This window comes from Callorhinus ursinus, unplaced genomic scaffold (assembly GCF_003265705.2).
Source record: "Callorhinus ursinus isolate GAN/ISIS: 27379988/994484 unplaced genomic scaffold, GSC_fseal_2.0 scaffold84, whole genome shotgun sequence".
Lineage (NCBI taxonomy): Eukaryota > Metazoa > Chordata > Mammalia > Carnivora > Otariidae > Callorhinus > Callorhinus ursinus.
Genome location: NW_027397146.1, coordinates 1,309,419 through 1,333,140, shown reverse-complemented (window position 1 = coordinate 1,333,140; position 23,722 = coordinate 1,309,419). Strand labels below are relative to the sequence as shown.

The 23,722-nt window shown below is 44.7% G+C and overlaps 1 protein-coding gene and 1 pseudogene across 2 annotated transcripts in view; both read right to left on the bottom strand.

Annotated features, from left to right (window-relative positions):
- Positions 1-901: 901 nt before the first annotated feature.
- The window catches only part of PASD1 (PAS domain containing repressor 1), a 191,345-nt gene continuing 168,524 nt past the window's right edge, over positions 902-23,722 (bottom strand). For both annotated transcript variants that reach the window (XM_073887869.1, XM_073887870.1), the window contains 8 exons: positions 15,506-15,575; positions 11,048-11,174; positions 8,988-9,214; positions 6,084-6,263; positions 5,578-5,775; positions 4,885-5,207; positions 3,407-3,548; positions 902-1,623 (listed from right to left, as the gene is read on the bottom strand). In XM_073887869.1, the coding sequence (XP_073743970.1) occupies positions 1,483-1,623; positions 3,407-3,548; positions 4,885-5,207; positions 5,578-5,775; positions 6,084-6,263; positions 8,988-9,214; positions 11,048-11,174; positions 15,506-15,575 (1,408 nt within the window). In that variant the 3' untranslated portion in view covers positions 902-1,482. The remainder of the gene's footprint in view (positions 1,624-3,406; positions 3,549-4,884; positions 5,208-5,577; positions 5,776-6,083; positions 6,264-8,987; positions 9,215-11,047; positions 11,175-15,505; positions 15,576-23,722) is intronic.
- On the bottom strand, positions 20,821-22,980 carry LOC112816323 (mitogen-activated protein kinase kinase kinase kinase 4 pseudogene; annotated as a pseudogene).

Here is a 23,722-nt window from a genome sequence, read left to right as displayed (position 1 = left end):
ATTTGACAGAGAGAGACACAGCGAGAGAGGGAACACGAGCAGGAGGAGAGGGAGAGGGAGAAGCAGGCTTCCCGCTGAGCAGGGAGCCCGATGAGGGGCTCGATCCCAGGACTCTGGGATCATGACCTGACCCAAAGGCAGATGCTTAACAACTGAGCCACCCAGGCGCCCAAGGGCCCCACCTTCAAATACCATCACATTGTGGGGTAGGACTTCAATATATGAATTTGAGAGGGACACATTCCATCCATACCACCTTGGTAGAGATCAGGTTTCCTGAGGAATGCCAAAATCTTCCTGTGGGCATGAGGCCTCATGTGCCCCCTTCAGCTTGTCACTGGAGACTGGGGGCTTCCTTTGCCTTCTTCCAGCAATAACTCATTATCTTAAGACGGGCATGAAAGGCTTGGGATGACTTCTGATAAGGTTATCCAAGTGGCCCCCCACCTTGTCCCCTGTGCAGATAGCTGGGAAGACGCTCTGCTTGGTGTCTGGCCAGAGAACAAATCACTTTCCCTCCAGGGAGTACACCCTGGAGGAAAGCTATAGGCAGGAGAGAAGGAACATGCATGCAGAGCATCCAGGCTCACCTTGAAGGTGATATATGAGGCAGAGCATGGTCTACACGGAGTGGGTAGCCTCTAGGCCCACTGTTTTTGGCCCGGTAGACCTGTGGCTGCCCTTGGCATCAATGAAGGAGCCAGCAGGCTTCAGCTACACAGAGGGCCTGGGCACACAAGCTACTCACTCAGGAAGGCAGGAGCCATTGGTCTCTGCAACTGCGGCGGGCAGCAGAGGTGCCCATGAGGGGCCCAAGTCCAGGAAATGAGCCCTTTCTTTGCTCAAGATCCCGGTACCAGTCAACTGGGTCAGGACCATTTCTAGGTTCCAAACGTCCATCATAAGTTCACAAAGAGTTGCAATGAAAGACAATTTTTATTAAGCACTGGAGTTGTGATTATTTCAGTACAAAGCACCTATGTTGATCTGATTTCAGCTTCCCACCATTGGAATGCTGTTCCCCTGTGGTTTCCCCAACATGACTGTGGAGGAGATGCAGGGCCAAGGTTTTAGAACTCTTGTGGCTTAAGACAGAACAGCTTCTTACTAGATTGCAAACCATGCTGGAAAATGTTTCTTGGCAGGAAAACAAACAAACAAACGTATTCTAACTTGAGTAGACTCTGCAGCCTGCCAGCCCATGGTAGAACAGGTGTGTGCAAGGCCAGACAAGGTAGGTCGGGGACAACAGTCTCCTGCTGTGGCCCGGCTGCTGTCACACATTAGCACACAGGGGGTCATGGGCTGCCTCTGCAACATGGCTTCTAAGAAACAGGTTGTGCTCAGCAATCTCAAACAGAACTTATCAGGAAAGAAAGGAAATGTCCACCCCCCGCTCCCCAACCCCTATTCCAGGAAACTCTGTGAGCCTTGGAGTTCCCTGGTCACGGAGGCCTCATCGGCCTGTCTGCCCCTCTTCTCTCAAGGTCTGGTATGAAAGTGCCGCCAGCGCTGGTGCTCATCCAAGCTAGACGGCTCTGCAGACATGAAATAGCTGACATGGCCTGGTGAGTATTCGTTAGGGTCCTGGGAAGCCTCCAGACTTGCCTCAGAAGCTGGCGCCTGCCAAGAAAAACGGGGACAAGGTGAGACATTCCCTCTGGTTCGAGTCAGCAAACTGCTGAGAAACACCTCTTTGGAGCACAGACTTACAAGGCGCTGGTAGGAGGTGTAGCTAGGGACAATGAGGTTCCTCTCCACTTTTGTCTTCCAATAGCATCTTGCCTTAAAGACCAGCAAGAGTAGCCCTGGGCTCTCCCAAGGTTTTCTTCATGCCTAAGGCTACTGGGTTCTGTGTCTGGCCCTCCCTGGCCCAGCTTCTCTGCCAGCCATAGGTAGCCAAAGGCTTGGAAGCTCTCTCCCTGCCCCTACCCTTGCACCTTGCTATTACTCTGCTCAAACTAAGTAACTTCCACGCTGAGCCTTGATGGGCAGCTACCTGGCCTACGTGAACAATGTGATGGGAAAGGTCACAACGACCCACTCTGAGCTGTGGAGTGGGGAGGAGGGGCAGACACATAGGTGGTATTACGAAGACTAGGCTGGGGGAGTCTTTTCTCTTTGAGACGAAAGGACTCTGTGGGCTGCGTTCCGAAGGTGATGCAAGAATTCGGTAAGTGGAACCCAAGGGATGGGAGAGAAGACAGAGGAACGGAAGAAGCAGGGCTGGGTTCTGGGAAGAAAGCCGGATGTGTCTGGGAACCCAGGGAGCAGTGGAAATGAGTCAGGGCAGGGTGTGGGGAGCCCCCGAAGTCTTGTGGACAAGGAAGCCCCCACATGATCCTGCACCTGGCTGCCCCACTGCACTCTCCCAACAACCTTCCAGGCATCCTCGGCTTGGTCTTGGCTCTGCTTCTAAGGGCCCAACCAGATGGTAGTGCCTTGAGAGCAGACATGATGAAGAGTTTCACCAGAGGAGTCTGCCTTGGGAACTGAACCACGGGATCCACTGAGCATCTACGTGGTCTCTTTGCATGGGCAGTCCCTCTCATGGATCAGCTTTCTGGAGGATTGGTCCAGTCCAGCTGGTCAAGGTGTGTATGTGAAAATAATCACACCTTTAAGCCATTTAAAATATCCAAACTCACTCATTCTGCCTTAGCTTACTGGGTTCTTTTTTCCTTGTTGTTGTTAGTTTTAAAAAATCGGAGGTTAGGCTCCATGAAGATTTCTAAAGCCAGAATCAAAACACCCTTTGTAAGTACTGTTAGTCAGATTGAGAGTGTGTGGTCCCAAGGGGCTCGCTGGGAGTATATCTGGGAGCAAAACCCAATATGTGCCTGCCCTCTGGACCAGCTGCCAACACTGCCCTGGAAACATGACCATTACAGATGGTCCCTGAGGTGGGGTCCGCCCTGGCAAACATGGAGCACCCTGTGGATGAACACCAAGCACGTTCCATAGAAGGACCCTTGGTTTATTTTTTAGCACAAGGAAACACACCCACACTAGGCTCTGGATTTTGTAGCAGAACGAATGATCCACAAGTTCAGACAGGGGCCTGGGCTCGGGCAATGAGCTCAGCATATGGCCTGACTCACTTTGTCCAGGTAACATACGCTTGAGAAGTTTTCACATCAGATTGCATTTAATATCCATGAGGACAGCTCACTTTTTCATGGAAACTTGAAAGGAATCTTTTTACTCAGCAGAGTGTGTGCCACCACACACATACGAGTAACCACCCTCAAATTTACTGAGCTTCGAAGTCTGGATTTCACACCCAGAGCGTACTCCTGTAGTGTGTGCCTTTGCGGGAAGGGGCCCAGCCTCCATGCAGAACGCCCTGACCTGGCCTGGGGGGGGGGGGGGGGGGGGGGGGCAGAGGAGAAAGGAATGGTCATACCTGGGGCTGGGTGGCTTGGTCCTGCAGAGTGTTCTGCTCACTGGAAGGCCAAGTATTCACTTGGAGGTAAAGGTGATACTGTGGATCTCGTGGCTGTTTCAAAAGTTGGATGTAATCCTGCGGGGTGTCCAGGGTGACGAGGCTAGAGTCAGAATTTATGGGAGACTGAGGAAAGCTGATCGAAGTGACTATGTCAGAGCCTGGGCTACACACCAGTGGCAATGGATCCATAGACACCCCCCGCTCCTCCTCAGAAACAAAACTGAAAGAAACATGTTACAGTGACACGGATCTGGGAACCGTGACCCAGGAGTCATTGCCTTGTTCATCGGTAGGTGCCTGCGGCATGACTGGTGGTGGCGGCTAAATCGGGAGATTCCATTTGCTGGAGTCAAGTGAATGTAAAGATTGAGGTGAATCAGTCTTTTGTCTCGAGTGGTTTTATTTGTACTACTTGGACAGTCCTCAATCTGCTACGATGGTGATCTCCGTGGTCTCGGGCCAGTCACTTTACCCACCCAAAATCAGGGACGCGCCCTTTGTCGCTAAAGGAGCTAACAGCAGAGTGGGGCTGGCTGGGCCAGCTCCTCCCTGCAAATCCAGTGCTCTCTCTACAAGAGCCCCATTTATCCCGGGTAAGTAGGGACTTCTGAATGTGTACTTTCCACAACCTCCTCAAGTGCATTCTGATGATCAGGCCGGCAGGAAACACGGCACTAACCCACCCAGCAGACGTATCAGGGTCACTGATCCTACAAGGGGGCCCAGAAGGAAATCTGGAGAGCTCTGGGAGGCCCGCTCCGAGAGCCGGCCTTCACTCAAAAATATTCCCTGGGCACCAAGCATGTGCTCCACAGCCCCTTTGGGGCTGAGCAGAGCCTTCTCTTTCTGGCATTTGGGACCACAGACTTTATCACTGAGCAGAAAATGTGTTCATGTTCCCATACTGCCTCCCAGAACATAGTGCTTCTGGGAGCTTAACTCTTTGGTATCCAACGGCCATTTCACACCCACTTCCCTCACATAGATTGTCAATGCTATGGAGACCCCTTGCTCTGGTCTGCTGTGATCACCAGATCGCAGTGGAGTGGGAGAAGAAAGCTGGGAGCCCAGGAGTCATCCCGCTATGGGCACTTAAGACTTTGCTATAGACACCCGGCGCCATGAGACTGGGCTTGGGTGGACGGAGCCAAGCGATTTCAAGATCCGCATGCCAATTCCCTAGCTCGGGAGCTTCCTTATCTAGGCCTCCTATTTTCACAGAGTCTCCTCCATTCCATCAATACATGCTTGGCCACACACTGTGCCTGCAGAGGCGGGGGGAGGGGGCGGGCAGAGCAAGATGAGTGGGAGCACATTGGTTTTGATGAGGGGTTTGGTGCCCTGTGGACAAGTCACTCAGGGTCGCGGGTACACTGTCTGGCCATAAGGGGAAAGCAGGGACCTCAGCCCTTATCACCATTCCATGAGCTTCTTACCTAGGACGGTCATCTTTGTTGTCCCCCAGGGTTTCATCTTGATAGTAGCCAGAGGCATGTTGTCCAGCTACTAACTGGACAGGAACAGCGATGGGCTGGGTGGGCTGGGTCTGCATGAACGTCCCAGGGTCCTCACAGAGGGGCACAGCTACGGTGGCCCGGCCCAGCAGGCATATCGGCAGCGCCTGGCTTCCCGCTGCGGCATTAGGTGGCTGTGGCCACTTCCGTGTCTGCAGCTCCCGCAGGAGAGGCTGCCCCACGTGCTGGTCCTGCACCTGCAGCAACGCCTGCGGCAGGAACGGGTCCTCCCCCTGCAGCAGTGGCTTCAGAAGGAGAGACAAGAGGACCTCAGTGCCCGCAAGAGTCCCCCAGAACCGGACTGAACACCCCTGCTCCATTCTCCCAGAGCAGAAGATGACAGTGGCCCTGCGCCTCCAGGCGTGGTCTGGGTGATGTCTACGTGTTGATCGGGGCACGAGTCGCAGCCCGGCTCCTGGCTGCAATCCAGAACACACATGCGAACACACACTCCTGGGCACGAGCATCTGGGTCTAGCTTGCCAAGCATTTTTCTCTCAGGCAAGTGAATTGCAGCCAACTGAATAGCCACCACCCCCTCAGGAGAACCGGGTGGGCCCCAAGGTTTATGAAAATGAAATCTTTCAGCTCCCCGGTTGAAACAGGCTTTCCATACCTGGCTGGAGACATCACAAGGCTCCTCAAACTCCTCAGAGAATTTGAAAGAGAGCGATGAACATGAACCACTGGAGAGGTTGATCTCCGGGAGGTCTGAGAGGGACTCCTTCATTTGCTCAGTGCGTTGTTTCTTGGGCACTGGCTCCAATGACTGGGACTCAGGACGGTCGAGGTGGTGTGAGACGCGTGGCTGCATCTGGAAAGACACAGTATCACAGAGGTCTTATTCAGAGGCCGCGCCTTTCCTCAGGGCACAAGACATGCTGGGCATGGAGCGGGACAGGCCGCCCGCTATACAGGAGTCCCATCTGCCACTGCCAGAGCCTAGCTGGGCCCACCTCAGCCACCACAGCCAGCAGACAAAGAGCACAGCCCTAAGTCCCCACTGAAGACCGCTCCAAATGTCCCTCCTAGCAGGCCCTGGTGACTAACTGCTTGAAAACTATCAAGGTCCCTTTTCTCCTCTCCCTTCTGCCACTGACTTACGTGGAACTGGCCTCTGACCTGAAAGCTGGAATCCTGCATTCTCTGAAGCTGTTCCTTCATCATTTCCAGTGCGTCCTGCTGGCTTCTGATGTTAGCCTGCATCATCTGCGTCTTCTCTTCCAGTTGCTCCTTAAACTTTTTCATCAGCTCCAGCTCCCGCTTGCGGATGTATGATGTAATCAAGGGCGGTGGTTGTGGCTGGGGAGAGGAATGGCTTGTGGTTCATAGATAGGGACACCAGGTTCTCCAAATCCTACCAGACTGTCTTATGGCCAAGTTTGGAAAGACTGAGAAATGAGAATCATTCCTCCACTCCCAATTTCACTCATCACTAGAATGTCTGAAGCAATGGCTAGAAAATCCAGGAATTCAAGATCAGAAATGGATCATGGGAATCATGCAGTCTGATTTTGTCCTCAAAACATAAAGCTGTGGAATTGGCCCCAAAGTGTGAAGCGACCTGCCCCAAATCCTTAGTGGAAGAGTCAAAGTGCAGCGGGTCATATCACAGACAAGGCATGTGGGAAGCATCTATCAGATGCCCCCATTAGCAAGGCAGTAAGAAGAAGAATGCTCAAATGACACTTCCTTTGTTCCAGGCACTCTTCTAAGCACTGCAAAGAGATTCACAGATCTGACCTTCACAATGTCCTCAAAAATAAGTACTGTCCCATACACAGTTTTCGTAGGGATGAGAGTGGCCTGAAACAGACCAGAGGCAGGAGACACAGAAAGGAAGGGACACATTTGAGAGAAATTAAGAAAGTAAACACGGCTTCTCAACTGAACGGCTGAGGGCGGAGGAAAGAGGCAGGGTTCTTGGAAAAGAACTATCTGCGGAAGCTATTCTTCGCCTTGATCTGGGTTGGCACTGTGTGTATCAACAAGATGAGAGAGCCACAGTCCCAGTATTAACGATGAGAAGGCACATATACATACGACTGCTAGAGAACAAAAACAAGAGTCTATTCTATCATATACTGTGGCCTTCAACCCTTTATGGCTAATGGAACTGCAGAGCTGAGTTATTAAAAAGAGAGAGAGCAAAAAACATGCAAGCTGTTTTTCACACTTGGAATAAAAAATTATATATATATTTTTAAGCCACTGAAAATTGTCCAATTGTCCTTCTTTTGCTATAAAGTATACAGATGTTCCTATAAGAAGGTAGGCACTCATTAAGCCAAAAAAAAAAAAAAAAAACCAAAAGAAAAAAATAAAAGCTCTAAACTCGGGACTGAAAGCCACAAACCCTACAGGTTATCACATCCACATCCCCATTCTCCAAGCAGGGATCTTTTCTCTGCCGTCCCTGGCAGATGAGCTACCAAGCCTGCCTCAGACCTTTCCGTTGGAGGGGAGGAAGCCCACCACCTAAAGAAGGGACCTAAGCCATCAGAGCAAGGCTTTCTTGCGGGGAGTGGAAAGCTGCCTGCCCTCAGCTGCTAGGTTTCCTCCCTAGTTCGATCCACTGGAGGCTCGTCTTCCACTCCGGGAGCATGGCGGCTGTGCAGCTACTTGGAGAAGGCTGTCCTGTCCCTTGCCAGTCTCCCTTCTCCAGTGCCTTCCACTGTGACTACCTTCCACTACTGACAACATGACATTTCCCAGCCTCTCTCCATCCTGGTCTCCAGCTTCTGGATACACTCCAGTCTGTCAATCCATGGCAGTCAAAAATAAGCCCAATATGCTACCACACTTATTGCTGGTTATTCTATTCTATTTTTTATTTTTTTTAAGATTTTATTTATTTATTTGAGAGAGAGCGAGAGAGAGCATGAGCAGGGAGGAGAGGGAGAAGCAGGCTCCCGGCGAGCAGGAAGCCCAATGTGGGGCTCGATCCCAGGACCCTGAGATCATGACCTGTGCCAAAGGCAGACGCTTAACGACTGAGCCACCCAGGCGCCCCTATTCTGACTATTTTAAACAAAAGTTTTATTTAAAGTTTAGTTATGACTTCATTCCAAGCAGAAGAGAAGCTTGTCAACGTTAAAGGGGAACCACAGCTTTTTGGCATAATAAAGACATAACTAAGAACAACATGGATTTCTACAGAATTTTTTTTTTAATTGTTCAAAAAATTTTCACAGCAGTCTAGAAATCCCCACAAGGCAGGCAGTCCAATTCAAGATGGAGAAACTGAGACTCAGGGATGTGCCAAGGTCAATGCCGGGGCCAAACTCAAACAACTGTCTTCTAGCCCTCAGTTCTTCTCAGAAGAGGGAGTGACTCATCTTAGGCTTTGTAATTAATGAGCACGATTCCACGTAACAGACCATAAACTCATTATCTTGCCTGCCAATCCTGATTTTAATAATCCTGCTATTATAAAAGATGATTGCCCAAATCTGTGATTATGTACACAAATTTGAGGATAGAAGAGCAACAGAGTAGTAAATCCAACTGCACTGATTTGGCCTCGGACCATACACCGGTGCTGCCATTTGAAGGTTGGATACAATTAACATTCTGAAAGGCATGCTTCTATCTAATAAACATTCCATTTGGAGAAACCTAGCTCGTGGTGGGGAGGTGTTGGTGTGGTAGGCAGGAGAGTCATCTTCCCCTGAGATGGTTAGCATCCCCTCCCAGGTGATAAGGAACACAGCTCTTAAAAAATACTGCTTTTCCTTAGTAGATAAGCTTCCTATTTGGCCCAAACTTCCTCTCCAACCCAAAATGTCTTTGCATATTTTACATTAAGAGGAGAACCGAGATTTCGTCTTACTTAAAGAACCTCCAACCTCCCTGTTTGCTAGGGTCCACTGGATTCTCAGCTGCATCTGAAAATCCAGTATGACAGAAATAGTGATAAAAATAGGATGCTTTCTGCAAAGTGAACCTGAACACAAGAGTGGAAATTCAGGCCTTTGCAGGGTTAGTGGTCCAGACAAATATGTGGAGCAAGACTCCCAGAGGTACCTCATCACTGATGCCAGCAGCCGCATTGGAAGGTGAGCGGGCCTCCTCCTCTACTTCCTCCACCTGCTCCACCTGCTCCACCTCGTCCTCTTCATCTCTTTGTTCCACCTTGCCCATCTCGCCCATCTGGTCTACCTCTTCCATCTCATCCATTTGTTGCACTTCATCCACATCATACACCTGCTCCCCGTCCAGTTTGAAATCAAAGCTCTGCGAAGATGATGTAGCTGAAGAAAGCACAGTGGAATGCATGACCAAGAAGGCAGAAGTACCAACATTATCAAAGAGATTTGCAGATTTCTCTTTATTTCCTTTTGAAGTCACAAAAACAGGAGCGTCCAGTTTTATTCCATGTTAAGGATTAGATATGCCAGGTACCAAGAGTAATTCAGAACATTCCTTAAAATTGTGTTTATGTTTGAAAATAAAGAAAAAGGAAGGAGTGTCTGACTTTACCTCCACCCACCCAAGCACAAGTGGGTAGGTACCCAAACCATTCGTGTTGAGTGTTTTTTTATTATAAAATTCTTCTGGCCGTGCTTCTGGAAATTTGGTACCTTCCAACTGATAATACCAAATCAAACCTAATCATAAATCACTTCCAAAAAAGTAGGTTCCCCAGAATGTGGGGATCTCTGGAGTGCTTAAAGTGCTGGTGGAGGTGTTGAGAAATGACTCTCCTTCAAAAAAAGCAACGTGGAGAACATTATTTGAAGAACGCAAAAGGGCAGAGTCATTTTGGAAAACAGTTTGGCAGTTTCTTTCACACACGCTTCCCATATGACCCAGTTGTCCCGCTCCCAGGAATTTAAACCAAGTCAATTAAACGTTTGTACCCACATAAAAAAACCTCTATGCAAATGGTTATAGCAGCTTTATATATAATCCCTGAAAAAAACACCGAAACAACCCAGATGTCCTTCTGCAGATCAATTGGTTTTTAAGCAAATAACTGGTACATGCATAAGGTGCAGTACTACTAAGCAAGGAAAGAGGACTGAACCGCTGATTCACACAACATGGATGAATCTTGAATGCATTTTGTTAACGACAAGCCAGACCAAAAAATGAGAGACTATGTGATTCCACTTACATGACATTCTGGAAAAAGGAAACCAGAGACGGAATACAGACCAATGGTTGCCAGAGGATGAGGGACAGAGTTGGAGTTCAAAGAGACAACACAAAGGAATCTGGGGATGACAGAATTGTTCTGCCTGGTACTGTGGTGGCAGATACAGGACTCTTTGCCTTTGTCAAACCCACAGAAATGTACATCCCAAGGAGTGAAGTTTACTGTGTGCAAATTCAAAATTAAGTTTGTTCTTCTATGTTTCAGAAATCACAATCATGGGTTCATGGATTCCCCCTCCCCAAATCAATTGTTTTGAAAAGATTTTTTAAACAAAGTTTGAGACTGACAACAATAATGTAAGAGTTGTTAGCTAGAATATTAAAAAAAAATAGAGGTATTAGTTCCATATATGAAGATTCCACAATACAAAGACTCTATGCTAAGGTCAGCGAATCAGAGGACAGGGTCTGCATTACGCATCCGGCACCGCTTCAAGTTTTGTGTTTTTTATACAATTATATTTATGACATGTCCTTAATATTGAAGATCATGTAATAAGTACCACTGTTTCTGAGATACTACCCTTTTTGGCCTTTACCAAAAATTCTTCTTATAGTACGGTTCTTTTAAAGACAAGGGGTTTCTTTGGACTGCAACCACTATGGCACAGCAGTGAAGACTGCATGAGGACAAAGAGATAAGAGGCTACTCCTCCAAGGGCTGAGATCTAGCACCAATCTTTAGAAGATTAAATTTTAATGGGACAGAATAATACCATTCCGAAGCACTTGAACCATTGATGAGATATTTACTTTCCTCGCTCTCAAATCATCTCAAAAAACTTACAGAGGATGAAGAAAGTTCACTCTTGTGATTTCACACCATTATGAACAGAACATTCTCATCCTCTGAAAAAACAAGAACTACCCTGTGGGCCACCGTTTTTCTTCCGACAATCCCTAACCACATGTCCACATGTACCTACCTGGCGATGCTGGTGAGCTTTCCAGGGACGATGTGCTGGAATCATAAGATATATCAGACTCTATCCCATTTACATGAACAGATTCTTGGGGGCCATACGGCTCGACCGTTAGAATATCAGCTTGATCCTGGGAATTTCCAAAAGAGGAGAAGATGACATTTCAATTTGGAGACAGATATATAAACAACAGGAAACACGGGCAGAACACAAACTTGGATGCATGTCACATCACAATTCCCAACACTGCTTCTATCAACTGAAAACCTAAACAAAACCATCATGAAACATGTCCTTGAAAAATATTACTGGAAGGTAATAACAAGCAGAGATTATGGGTGCCACATGCTATACTCTGGCAAAACTGAGAAAATAAACACAATACAGATGCGCTGATAGCATAAGCATAAGAAAATTGTGTGCCACTCAAAGGCCGTGGCACCAAAAAAAAAAAAAAAATACACGCCTTTCCCAGGTGTTGGTAAGATGCTGACCCGGCCGTGGGAGAAGGGCACCGCCACCAGAGGGCCTGCACATGCAGCCCGCGCCGAGAGCAAGGAAAGGCCAGATGGAGGCTGCTTAATGGCCACTTCATGTCTTCAATGCAGGTTAAAGTTGGAAGTATTATTACCAAAAACATCTTTACTATAGTAGCACAGAGATGGAAATGGCCCTGGAGAGCTTCTAGTGCAATCTCCCCCTTTGATAGTGTCAAAGAAGACAAGGTCACACAGCAGTGCAGGAGCAGAGCGAGAGAGAGTCCAAGGACTTCAAACCCAGCGCTCTCTTCCCTAACCCCGGTGCCTCAACTGAAGCCACCTGCTGCTTTAAATTGTACACATCATATTGTGAGTTTAGTGATCCACTTCTACTTCCTTAACGACTGGATCCCTTTTGAAAAGTCTGCAGCTCCCTGCTCATATGAAATATAAGTACCTGGTTTAGCACTGGAATCTTTTACATCTCTGCTAAAAATTTTAGTGCTTGGGCTGTGTTTTGTTTTGTTTTGTTTTGTTTTCAGACTGGATTAAGACACAGACCCATGCCAATTTTTCTACAAGGAACCTGTTTGTCGGAACACACTGGCCCAGATCAAATCCCAGCATTTTAACTTCAGGAAACTGCACAACCTCCCTGTTCAAGTGCACTGTGTTTTGTACTCCTGAAAATAAGCGGTATGTTGCTGGGGATGTGCCAATCTTTTCATTATTGAGAAAGATATTCCTTCTGCTTTTTATCATAGTCATATATCAACTTAATCTATAGCTCCTTGCTTCCTGGATGAGTTTCGATAGAAACGTGTATACTCGGGTATTGAATAAGATGTCCATTTTTGTGTGTTCATATATTTTATTTAGCCTATCAACATAAATTCACTAAGCTTAAATAAACTTAAAATGACAGAATCATGTGTGCCAATGGTAACTGGCTTGGAACAAAAACAAAGCGAAGAAACTATTTCAGAAGCAAAAAGATACCAGTGAAGGGGAGCAGATTTACAACCTGGAAACTCGCTATGTAGTAAAAGCTGTGGCAACTGTAGGGCTCATCTGATTGTTTCCCATCTCTTAAGAGTCCCTGGTCCCTTGTTGCCCTATGACCAACCGTTTTCTTGAAAACTATTATTTCATACATTTTGTCGTCAGGGGCAGGAAAGTTAAATCTGGTCCTAGTCACTCCACCTTGATTAGAAGCAGAAATTTCTCAATTCCATGAAATATTATACAGTTACTGAAATGATTAAAATTGGTAGACTGAGACAGAATGGGAAGAAGCAAAATTAAATAGCAATTGCGCCATAGTGGTGGGACTATGGGTGTCTTTAAAAAAAAGTTCCTTTACATGTTATAATTACTTAGGTTTTATACGTTTATGAAGTGAGAATTTCTAAGTCCCGCTTTCCTCAAGACACACTAAATTGAAGGACTCTGGATTGTTCACACATTACACACTACAGATCCTAAGTGACTATTTGTTGACTGATGAAGTCAGGCTGTCAGCAGCATAGATGCTAGACTGATGGCCAGAGTTCTATGGATGTCTTGGCCTCTTTTCCTAGCATAACTGCAATTAGTTTGTGTGTAAACAGAACACTGCTCTGTTTAAATTAGCCTTTTTCTACCTAATTTCATCCATTTCATACTTTCTTGAACAGAATGTTAGGCTAAGCAGATGTACTGTCTTCAGGAAGTTTCATCTACAAACAAGTAGCTTGTTACCCTTGAAGTTTCTTCTGACTGGTCTAAGAAGTAAATTTACATCAGACAGATTAACAGGAGAAAATCAAACATGGATACCTCCTGTATCATGGGAGAGATCCAGGAAATCTAAGAGACTCCCCAAGGTGGCCGAAGCCATCACCTTAAATACCATCTCCAGCTAAAGACAGAAGAAGATACTGGGACTGGGGGAGTCAGTTATGGGAGGTGGCAAGGAGAAGCGGATTAATAAGGGTAAGTCTTCCTCCTCTTTCTGACACAGAGAGGGAGACACCCTTAACAAAGGGAGATTGCCCTTATAAATTTAAATGTCTCTCACAAAAGTTTAACTTCTACTCAGTCTTTTGAGCTTCTCCTGTGTTTGCACTTTCTTAAAAATATTCAGCTTAAAATAATCTTTACTCCAGAGACATATTTTAGGGTGGTAAATTCTGCTCCCCTACAATGAGCAATAGTTGGAAAATGCAATACAAAATCAGCACTTTGTATTTAAAACATAGGTGTATCTCTTATGTTAGAGGAGAGCTTAAATAGTATAAACCCCTGCTGTCTGCACAGGCCCAGAAACACGCAAATCCTTTCAGACAAAATCACATGCAGGCCTGAAAACCAAAGTGCGAGTCCACCCACCTAGCCTATCTATACTGTTCTTGGGATCTCTCATCTTACATTTGAAGAGTGCTATAAAAATAACACAGTGTTGTAACATACAATAGTCCTCTGTGCATCTAATATTTATGAGCACCTAATGTGTGTGGCAAACCTTGTCCAAGATATTTGGGGATAGGCCGATGAACAAGACAGCCCCTGTCCTCACAGAAGCTTTGTTCTATTGCAGGGACACAGAAAATGCACCGATAAATGAGGTTACATCCAGATGAGAGAGCCTGGCAGATGACCACTCCCCTTTTACCGACGGGAAACAGAGGCTCTCCATCAGCAAATAACTTTTCCTAGGTCACAAAACTGGTAAATGGCCGAATCAGGAATTGACCCTTATCTTTTGACGTCTAGGGCCATCTTTCTCTCTGCAGGACCACCACCACGGCAGCTGGGTCACAGGCACCCAGGGAGTGGCAGGTAAGGTGGAACACCATCCACAGGGAAGGCTTTCTGGGAGGCTTTTTCTGTTCTATGCCTTTCTTCTTGCACTTTGATCTTCTTTCCCAGACTGGAGTTTCAGATCGCTGAACGCAGATCCAGATTTCATATTTCTATTAATGTGCATCCCTCTAAGATTCTCTCTAGTGATGTCTGGTGAATGGATAAATTGATGATACATTCAGTGGCTTAGGAAAAGGATGGGGACAATCTAGGCTAATTAGGGGCTGGGTTCTGCCCATGAAGGGATGGTGCCAGCTCATGAGTCTACCCCACATTAGCCTACTGTAGCAGGCATATCAATAAACTTTCTTTTTGAAATGTACTCACAAGTCAAAAGATCTTGAACAATGGCATAGAGCTCAGCTTAATTTTTAAAAACGTGCTACAAGGACAATTCCAAGTGCTGGGGGCCAAGAGCAGGCTGCCCCAAGATAGGCCACTTTGGCATGAAGATTATTTTGAGTTAAAAAAGCAATCAAAACCCAGCAGATTCAGGAAAAACTCTTTGCCTGCCCAACAACTGCCTAAAAGAATTTAGATCGAGGCCCTGCTCCAGGAAGAGAGCCATCACCATATACCATTATACCATGAACTAGGGATGGTGGACAGGGAGGAACTTAGCAATGCCTGTTTGATCAAAGTCCTGTGTCCCATTGTTTCTGAGTGGCCCCGCAAACATTTGTTTACCAAACATTTACTCTTTCTCATTCTTCTTGAGGATTGCGTTCCTTCCCTTTGAAATCCCAGACCCCTACCTCCCTTTCCCTCGTTCAGAATGACATACATACCTCATTCTGCTTGACTTCTTTAAAATTTCCATGCCTGTGTGGGTTCCCTCCATGTATGCTATTAAATTTGATTTTCTCCCATTAATCTGTCTCATGTCGATTTGATTCTTAGTCAGGCTAGAAGGACCTTGAAAGGGTCAGGACATTTTTGCTCCCCAACACAAGCATGGCTGTTGCCCGCTCCCAATAAGAAATGGTTACAAAATGGCAGCTGTGGAACACAGCTCAAGTGCTATGCCCAGATGGGATACTTCTCCAGATTAAAACCTTTTTCTGTTGGCAACACACGTTAACTGAAGTTTAAACGGATGGATCCATCCGTTTACCCTATGACTCTCTTATGTACATACATCTGAGGCAGCATCAGCAGATTCAGGATGCAGCAATTCCATTCTAGAAAATTTTCTCTGGTCCTGGCTTCTATAAAGAGATGAAAAGAGAAATGGTAAGCTCATCTCACTTGCCATTTAAATCTAAATTTTCTATTGTACAGTAAAAATAAGGTTTAAATAAGAACAAATATTTGAGGGGTGCCTGGGTGGCTCAGTCATTAAGCGTCTGTCTTCAGCTCAGGTCATGATCCCGGGGTCCTGGGATCGAGCCCCACGTCGCCAGGCGCTGCTTCTCCCTCTCCTCCCTGCTTATGCTCTCTGTCACTATCTCTGTCTCTCTCTCTCTCAGATAAATAAAATCTTTAAAAAAAACAAATATTTATTTTTCTTAATACATCACATCAATCTTGGAGGTGCTGCTATTCTGACAGAGAAAGTTGTTCTACACCATGTCTATAAAGTAAATCATCTGGACCCTCATTAGAATGAAGTTTGCCACAGGTCTCAATGCCTCTGGTTAAAAGTGGTGAGCAGAGCAAGCTTAAAAAAAAAAAAACAAAAAAAAAACCAAGGCATATGAGTGAATCTTCTTAATTTTTAAACCAACTGCATTTACAAAAAAAAAAAAAATGCCTTCAGGCCAAATTTAATTTTGTTTCCTGTTATTAGAAAAACTCTCTATTCTTTGGCTCATTAACAATTCATTTCTATCAAAATTAGAATTTTGTTGCCCAAGGTGAGAACCCAGCTTCCTGGCTCTGGAGTCTAAGTACTAGCTTCTTCTTTTCACCAAATGAGTGGAAGGTGAGAGAGAACTTGGGGGGAGAGAATATGAATGAATGAGAATCTTGGTTTTAATACTGGAATTACTTTTTAAGCCTTAAAATATTCCTGAAGATCTGTTATGGAAATGTATTTTGTTTTCAGGAGTTTTTCTTTTGCAGGCCAAGGCCAAACAGTGAAAAGCCCCCTCACTCCACAAAATGAGAAACTGGAGTCTCATAACAGATATGATAAAAAGCAAGTCCTTAGAACTGCAACACAGTGACAAAATGGTATCTGTGAAACCCTCCCAATTCATTCAGAAAACACAAAACAGAATAACTGGATTACTCTGAAAGGTTTCAAAAAGTCAATACTGATATGATCGTGAGAAATTTTCCATTCGATATTTCACAGGACCCAGCCAAAACATCAATTTTACTTACATCATTTTTTAAAGATTTATTTATTTGGGAGGGGGGGGTGGGGGCAGAGAGGGAGAGAATTTCAAGCACACTCCCCACGGCCCTGGGACCTGATGTAGGGCTCAATCTCATGATGCCAAGATCATGACCCAAGCCAAAATCGTGAGACTGAGCCACCCAGGTGCCCCTTACATCATTTATTTTTAATGGTAGAAAACCAAGAAGGCTTTGAAAAAATATATTTTGGTTATCAAAATATATAACATTTAGGAAGTAGTGATTTAAATTGCATAAAACAACTACTTAATGAGTAAATTCAGTCATTTGTGTATATGATGGGGCTATAAAATGTCTACTACGTATTTCTTAATGGTTCAACTTTCAGCATCAAATAACATAAACAGCGTTACTTACAAATTTGCCCTGACATCATTTAAAAATAAAATTCCTGAAAGATTATCATCTATATTTTTAATTTTTTTCAGTGTTTGACTACAAGCCAGTTTTAGTCTAACATAATGTTTTCTTACTAAGTGTTGGTACTTCTTCAAGGTTGTTCTTCACTTTTCTGTTCTTTCTTTATATCATCTCCTTGCAGACTGCATTTTGTCCCTTGGCTTCAACTAGGGGCACCTCTGACATCTCTATCTCAAGACTTCTCCCCGGGCTGCAGACCCAAATATCCAACTGCCTTCAGGACATGCAGTCTCTTGGGATGACTGACTAATGTTAGTCTGGATGCCTAACTCCAGATGGTCCAATGTGACCCCTCCTTCCTCTTCCTCATTCTCCTCCTTCTTCAGTGCCTCCTCTATTGGTGATGAGTGCCACCCTCCACCCAGTCACTCCAGACGACAACCTCCAAGTCATCTTTGACTCTTCACTCTTTCTCCACTCTCTTCGGTATGAAAGTTTGTTACTTTCTGTCCACCTTTTCTACTTGGTGAATTTCTTGAAGGCAGTGCACATGCACTGAACCTCTTGTACCCCCAGCACCTAGCACAATGCAGAGCACATATTAGGTGCTCCATGAACATTTGCTGAGTGAATAAAGGAATAAACAATCTGACCAACCAGCTCAATTGAAATATTTGCACATTCCTCCCTCACCTCAGGTCTGCTTGGCTTGACACAATTATTTTCAAAAACAAACTGAGGCTTCTATCTGTTCCTTAAAAGCAATTAAATGTCACTATATTGGCTTCTAAACAGTAAATATCTTTATACCTGAGATAAACAGCATGTGAACAAGTATATTGCTGCACTGTCCAATATGGCAGCCATTCACCACATGTGGCTACATTAAAACCAAAATTAAAGGAAATTTCACATTTATTTCTTCAGTCACAACAGCCTCATTTCACGTGTGGTAGCTACATGTGGCTATAGCGGCAGATTAAAGAGCATCATTGTCATCACAAAAGGTTCTATTGGACAGTGCTGTATCAAAGGGTGCAATGAGTTTTACTGAACAAGACACTGACTTTGACAACAAAACACTATGAGGTGATGAGGATTTGCTTTAAATCCACTGCTTGGATATCAAGAACGTAATAGTTTTCCAGATTCTTCCATGAATTTATACTTCATGCTTCTCTAGACATCAATATAGATGGCAAACTTCTGACTTGTAATCAGAATGCAAAACAAAATAAGCACATACATGCTAAAAAAGAAAAGCATTAAAGAGTATTTCATACCTAACTAGTCTGTACATGTAAATAATGAATTCAGGCTCAGGACAGGAGACGTAATGGAGGGTTTGCAACCACAAACATTGCTGCCCTTTGGTTAGGAACAGACAGAAACAGAACTTTCCCTTTCTAAATCGCATCAGTTAATTTTCAGAAAGAAAGAAAATGATCAAAGAACACTTTGTTAGCTGTATTTACATGGAAAGAACACCTTCTAATTTTACTAAGAAAAGTACCTGTCTCATTATGTAAAACCTCAAAATGTTACTCTTAAATCGAGCCCTTAATGTTTCTTGCTCTCTCTCTATTTTACATCTTTGCCAAGGTTTGATATTCATTGGTAAAGCACTCAATGTTGCTGAATTACTTTAATGGAAGGTTGTTCTTGGCTCAAAAAACCCATCTACTTATACTTGCTATGTACATGAAACTGTAAATATGAAAAAGATATCCAATGAATACTGTCCTTTCATACATCAATGCAGTATAAACTAAGGTGTTGTTTTGAACTGTTGTGGCAGTAAATATAATCTTAAATGTCTCTCCTTGTTTAACTTAACAGCTGAGATGATCTTATCTAAAGCCAGGTTTCCCTTCTTGGTCACAGGTTGTGACCAAAGTTTAAGAAACTAATTTTCAAGATTACTCTAACCAAAGCTAGTCCATAGGCTCACAGGAGAAACCCGCTACCAACTCCCTGTCTGAAATGGGAAACCTTAGGTCAAGACCCAACCGCATCACTTCCTCCAGGCCCCACGGCATCTCAGCCATCCTTGACAACCGGATTGGTACTAGCATCTCCAGAGCCTACCTCTCCCCAAGTCACTATTCTCCTAAGTGGTCCCCTAGGGATAATGCCTGGAACAGCCTCCTATTTTTCCCATTCCCCAATTTTCACCATTGTGTCCAGCATTCCAGAGCTGCCAAAGGAAGTTGGACAGAATTTGAGGTCGCACAGACTTGGGCTCAAACTTCAGCCCTGACACTTCTTAGCTATGAGCCTTAGAGCAAGTCCTTTAGCTTCCCTGAGCCCCAGCTTCTGAATGTTTAAAGTGAGACTCATAATATGTACCTTGCAGCATTCTTGTAAAGATGAAATTATGTTTGGACAAAGTGCTTTGTAATCTGTACAGTCCAACATGATCATCTCAAATGCCCTCATTAGTCATTCTCCCTTTGATTGCTCCATTCCTCTAAGTTCTTCTCCACTTAAATATATGATTTGGGATGTATAAGACTATAATTTGCTCTAAAATGGCTCTTTTGTGATTTTAATTCTCTCTCCTAGAAAATGTGTTCCACAAAGATGAGTTCTGCGTACGCTACCATTGCTCTATTCCTTCAGAGCCAGCAAGCAGACTCTCCAGGGTTAAGATAAGCAGACTGGGGATCAAGAGGTGCTATTGCTGTAGATCACCCAGACGGTTACTCCTCTGGGCGAGGGTTGGGGGAGGAAGAGAGGTGTTGTGTTGTATGGCTATATGTAGGTGTGCATACAATGCACACTTGTAAAGAGCCCCTGGATCAATGTACAAATTGATCCCTACTAATACAAAATATCTACCCTGCCTTTTAAATATTTCTTCTCTTTCACTGTAACACCTTTTAGTAAATAAATTATTGGAGAATGTCATCTTAATAGACTTACATTATTTGAAGATGAAATTAGTTTATTTGGGGGAAACTTACTGAAAGGCAGATAGGCAAAGGGGATGATTTTGATCAGTTCAGGAAATCAGTAATTTGAAGTGAGTTCCCCATCACCACCCTCAGTTCTAAGGCAACTGTTAACTAACCTTACTCCATACCTCATCTCTAACTGGCAGGGGAAACACTATTTACTGAGTTCCTACCAGGTAGTAGGTATCTTACACATATTACCTCTTTGGATCCTAAAATAACTCAATGGCATGTGTTCTATTATCATCCCCACTTTACAGATGAGGGAGACAAGGCTCCACAAGGTGAATAATATATAAGGTCATAATAAATAACAAAGTCTGAATATAAACCCAGTCTGCCAACTCCTTATACTAGTGAGGGTAATAGTTACATCATCACCATGAGGGTGGAAAGGAGCAATTTGCCATCCTGAAATACGCCTCTTTGTCACAGGGATTATCTTGAGCTGGTTATTCTTTTTTTTTTTCCTTTTTTTAAGAATGTGAATAGCACCAGCTGCACTGCAGCCTTGATTTATTTTTGAGTAGGGACAAGAAGGGGGATAAACTGGTAAGAGGTGCATAAAGGAAATGAAAACAAAACAAAACTCCCTACATGTGGTGCCTGCATGCGCGCGCGCACACACACACACACACACACACACACACACACACACACACACACACAGCTGTGTGGACTACACCAGTGCAGCACTGGACTCCAAGATGCAAGGAATTCCAAGTTCTCAGGATCTTGAAAAATCCGGGGCCCAACAATCATTACACTGCTTCTACCAGCTCAGAAGAGAAGCCCTGCCTAACATCATGAAATAAACCTGACTGTTTCTACAGGATGCAAGAGAAGCAAAGAAGACCTTGCCCTTGTGTTCACATAAGAATTTTAGTCTTTGAGCCCTTTTGTGCATAAACACACCATCCAAGTGATCAGTTTCCAGAGAATGGAGCTCTATGGCCTTTTCTCCCCAGCCCAACGTCTGACTGGATTGCATATATACTACAGATGTTGGCACCTCTCCCCACTTCAGAACCACATCCTTGGGGATACTTCCATAGGTATTCACATAAACCCCTTCATCTTCATAGCACACCAGAAGCTCCATGCCATCTGTGTTGAGGAGGATGATGATTGCATGGGGTTTGATGCTATACTGGATCACAGAGTGCGGGTTCTTTCTTATGTGTGTTGATAGATAAATGTCATAGACCAATCCTGAATCCACATCAACAGCATGGAATCCAGCACAGGATCAATAGATCACTTTCAACCTCTGGCCTTCCTCAACAATGAGATCCACCAGTAATGGCTTATGTACCAATTCTCCAAATGACTTAAAGCCTATAAACTTGTGATATAGCTTGGGTGCCCATGCATAGACCTTCACAGAACTCTGCAGTTACCAGAAATTTGATTCTTTTATATTTTACAACTTTATAGAGTACACATCCTTCCAAGTCTCCCACAGTTGTCCATCCCTGCTTCTTCTCAACTTCTGGATCATTGTGAAGTATTTTATTTCTTAGCCAGGACCAAGAGTAGACACATAATTTATCCTTTTTGCCAGATATTGTCAGCAAGACATTCAAGCCTTCAAGGGCATCCATTTGCTGAAATCATCTTCGGTTAATCAGAGGATATACCTTCCCTTGGCCACTTCTGTTGAGCAGCATCAGGCCACTCTCTGTCCCCATTAACAAATTCACTCCCCTTAAAGCAGCACACAGAATCTCAGGGTTAAATTTCTTCTTATATTTACGAATCTCTGGGGTGTCACTCTGTGGTCTAGTGTTCATGGGATTCACACTGACCGCTGAACCCTTCCGGGTAGAATCTTGCTTTATGGCTTCTGGTCTTATTCCATCACAGGAAAATCCCACCACAGAAGTCACTGTTGTCCCACTAGATGGAGAAATCTATAATAATCTGGGGTCTATAAAAGGTATAAAGGGGAGGAAGATTTGTGTTTCTGGAGCGTGTTACTAGCAGACTGAGCCTGGTGGATGATAAGAGTGCCCTCCTTGGCTGAAGTCATGGCTGGTTCACTTTCTACATCATCATGGACAATCATAGTTTTCACGGATTCTGTTTCACCATTGCTCAAATTCAGAGATGTTGCTGCTCTGGTGTCCTCAGGTCCAGAGGTGGGTTCCTCGGCCCCTTCTTGTTCTACACCATCATCTTCCTCATCTGTTGTCCCTGACTCCTCACTGGATGAGCAGTCATCTGTCACTTTGTGTGGGGGTCACCCATCTTCCACTGCTGAAAGCTCTATGGCCAATGCAGTCGAATCAGCAGGCTTGAGAGGTCTAAAAAGTTCTTTCTTCTCTTCAAGTTTTTTTCACTGCATTTCCGAGGCACTGAGGTGGAGAGCCTTCAGATTTGGATGACAATCTCACTCTGAAGCACTCCCCCGGGCCATTCTGAGACCCAGGGTGGAACACAGACTGGGATCCTGAGTTGCTGGACCCCAAGGAACTGCCACTACCAGGCCTGGGCACCAGCTTCTCCACTGTCTCCCATAGCAGCCTGGGCTCAATACTGCTGGTGGAGTTTCTTTGACCTGCTTGGCTATTTTGCTGTCCACTGCCTTTCAGTGGAGAATCCCAATGGGACAGAACAGAGGAATAAGACATTGTCCTCACAGGAACCTTGTGACTCAGCTGGGTCTCTACAGGGCAGGATCCATAGACTTGGAGTTGTCACTGGAAAAAGACTGTTCTGGAAGGCACAGGTGGCTCTAATACTCTGCTGTCTGCTTAGACTGGGCATCAGGGAAGCTGTGGTTAGTTTTCTTAAATCTATCATCCACCTCTTGAACTCTATCAGCAGTGAGCTGGTTGGTTTTTCTTAAGAAACACAGGTCAAGCTCTGAAAACTGAGGAGAAGTTACCTTTTTGTAAGAGAAATTTACATTTATTAGGGAAATCTCCATTTATAAGTGTATCTCCCTCTCTAGAAACGCTTATCAATAGCGAAGGCAATGACCTAAATCCACACAACCACCATACCCTTGTTTACTGTGCTTTTCCTGATAGCCTCCATAACTGACCTTCTCCCCACGCCCAACATCTTTTCAGCTGAGGACGACTTTTAAGGTAGTGGCTTGGGCCATTTCAGGGAGTTAATCTGTCTTTTATAACAGGACATCTCAGCCAAGAACCTGGAAAGGGAGGAGAACTTATTTTTCCTCCTCTACAAGGGAGTAGTAGAAATTAGATAATCTTTAGTTTTGTTCAATTCAAGCTGGAAATGTCTTGATTTTGCCATGCCACATGTTCAGTATGACTTTGTTTTTATTATTATAGCATGTATGTCCTGTAAATTAATCGACCACATGTTAAAATCAGTTCCATTCCTTAACAGGTCACACCTCAAGCTAACCTACACACATCTTTCACAGAATGAACCACCAATGAGTATGTATTTTTACCAACTCTGCCAAATAGTCTGTACAGACTACCCTGCTCTCCATTCTTTCCAGAAAGGATATAAACTTGCCGCACTTCTGGCTCCTTCTTAGCTTCACTTTTGGGAAGGCTCTGCTTTCTAGGATGGAAGCAGACTGATTCACCAAGTCAATTTATTAACATCAAATTTGCCAAAAGCCAACTTGCCAATAGACCATTTGGCTAAATGACCAATAAATCAAAGGATCTATTTGCCAAATTCGTTGG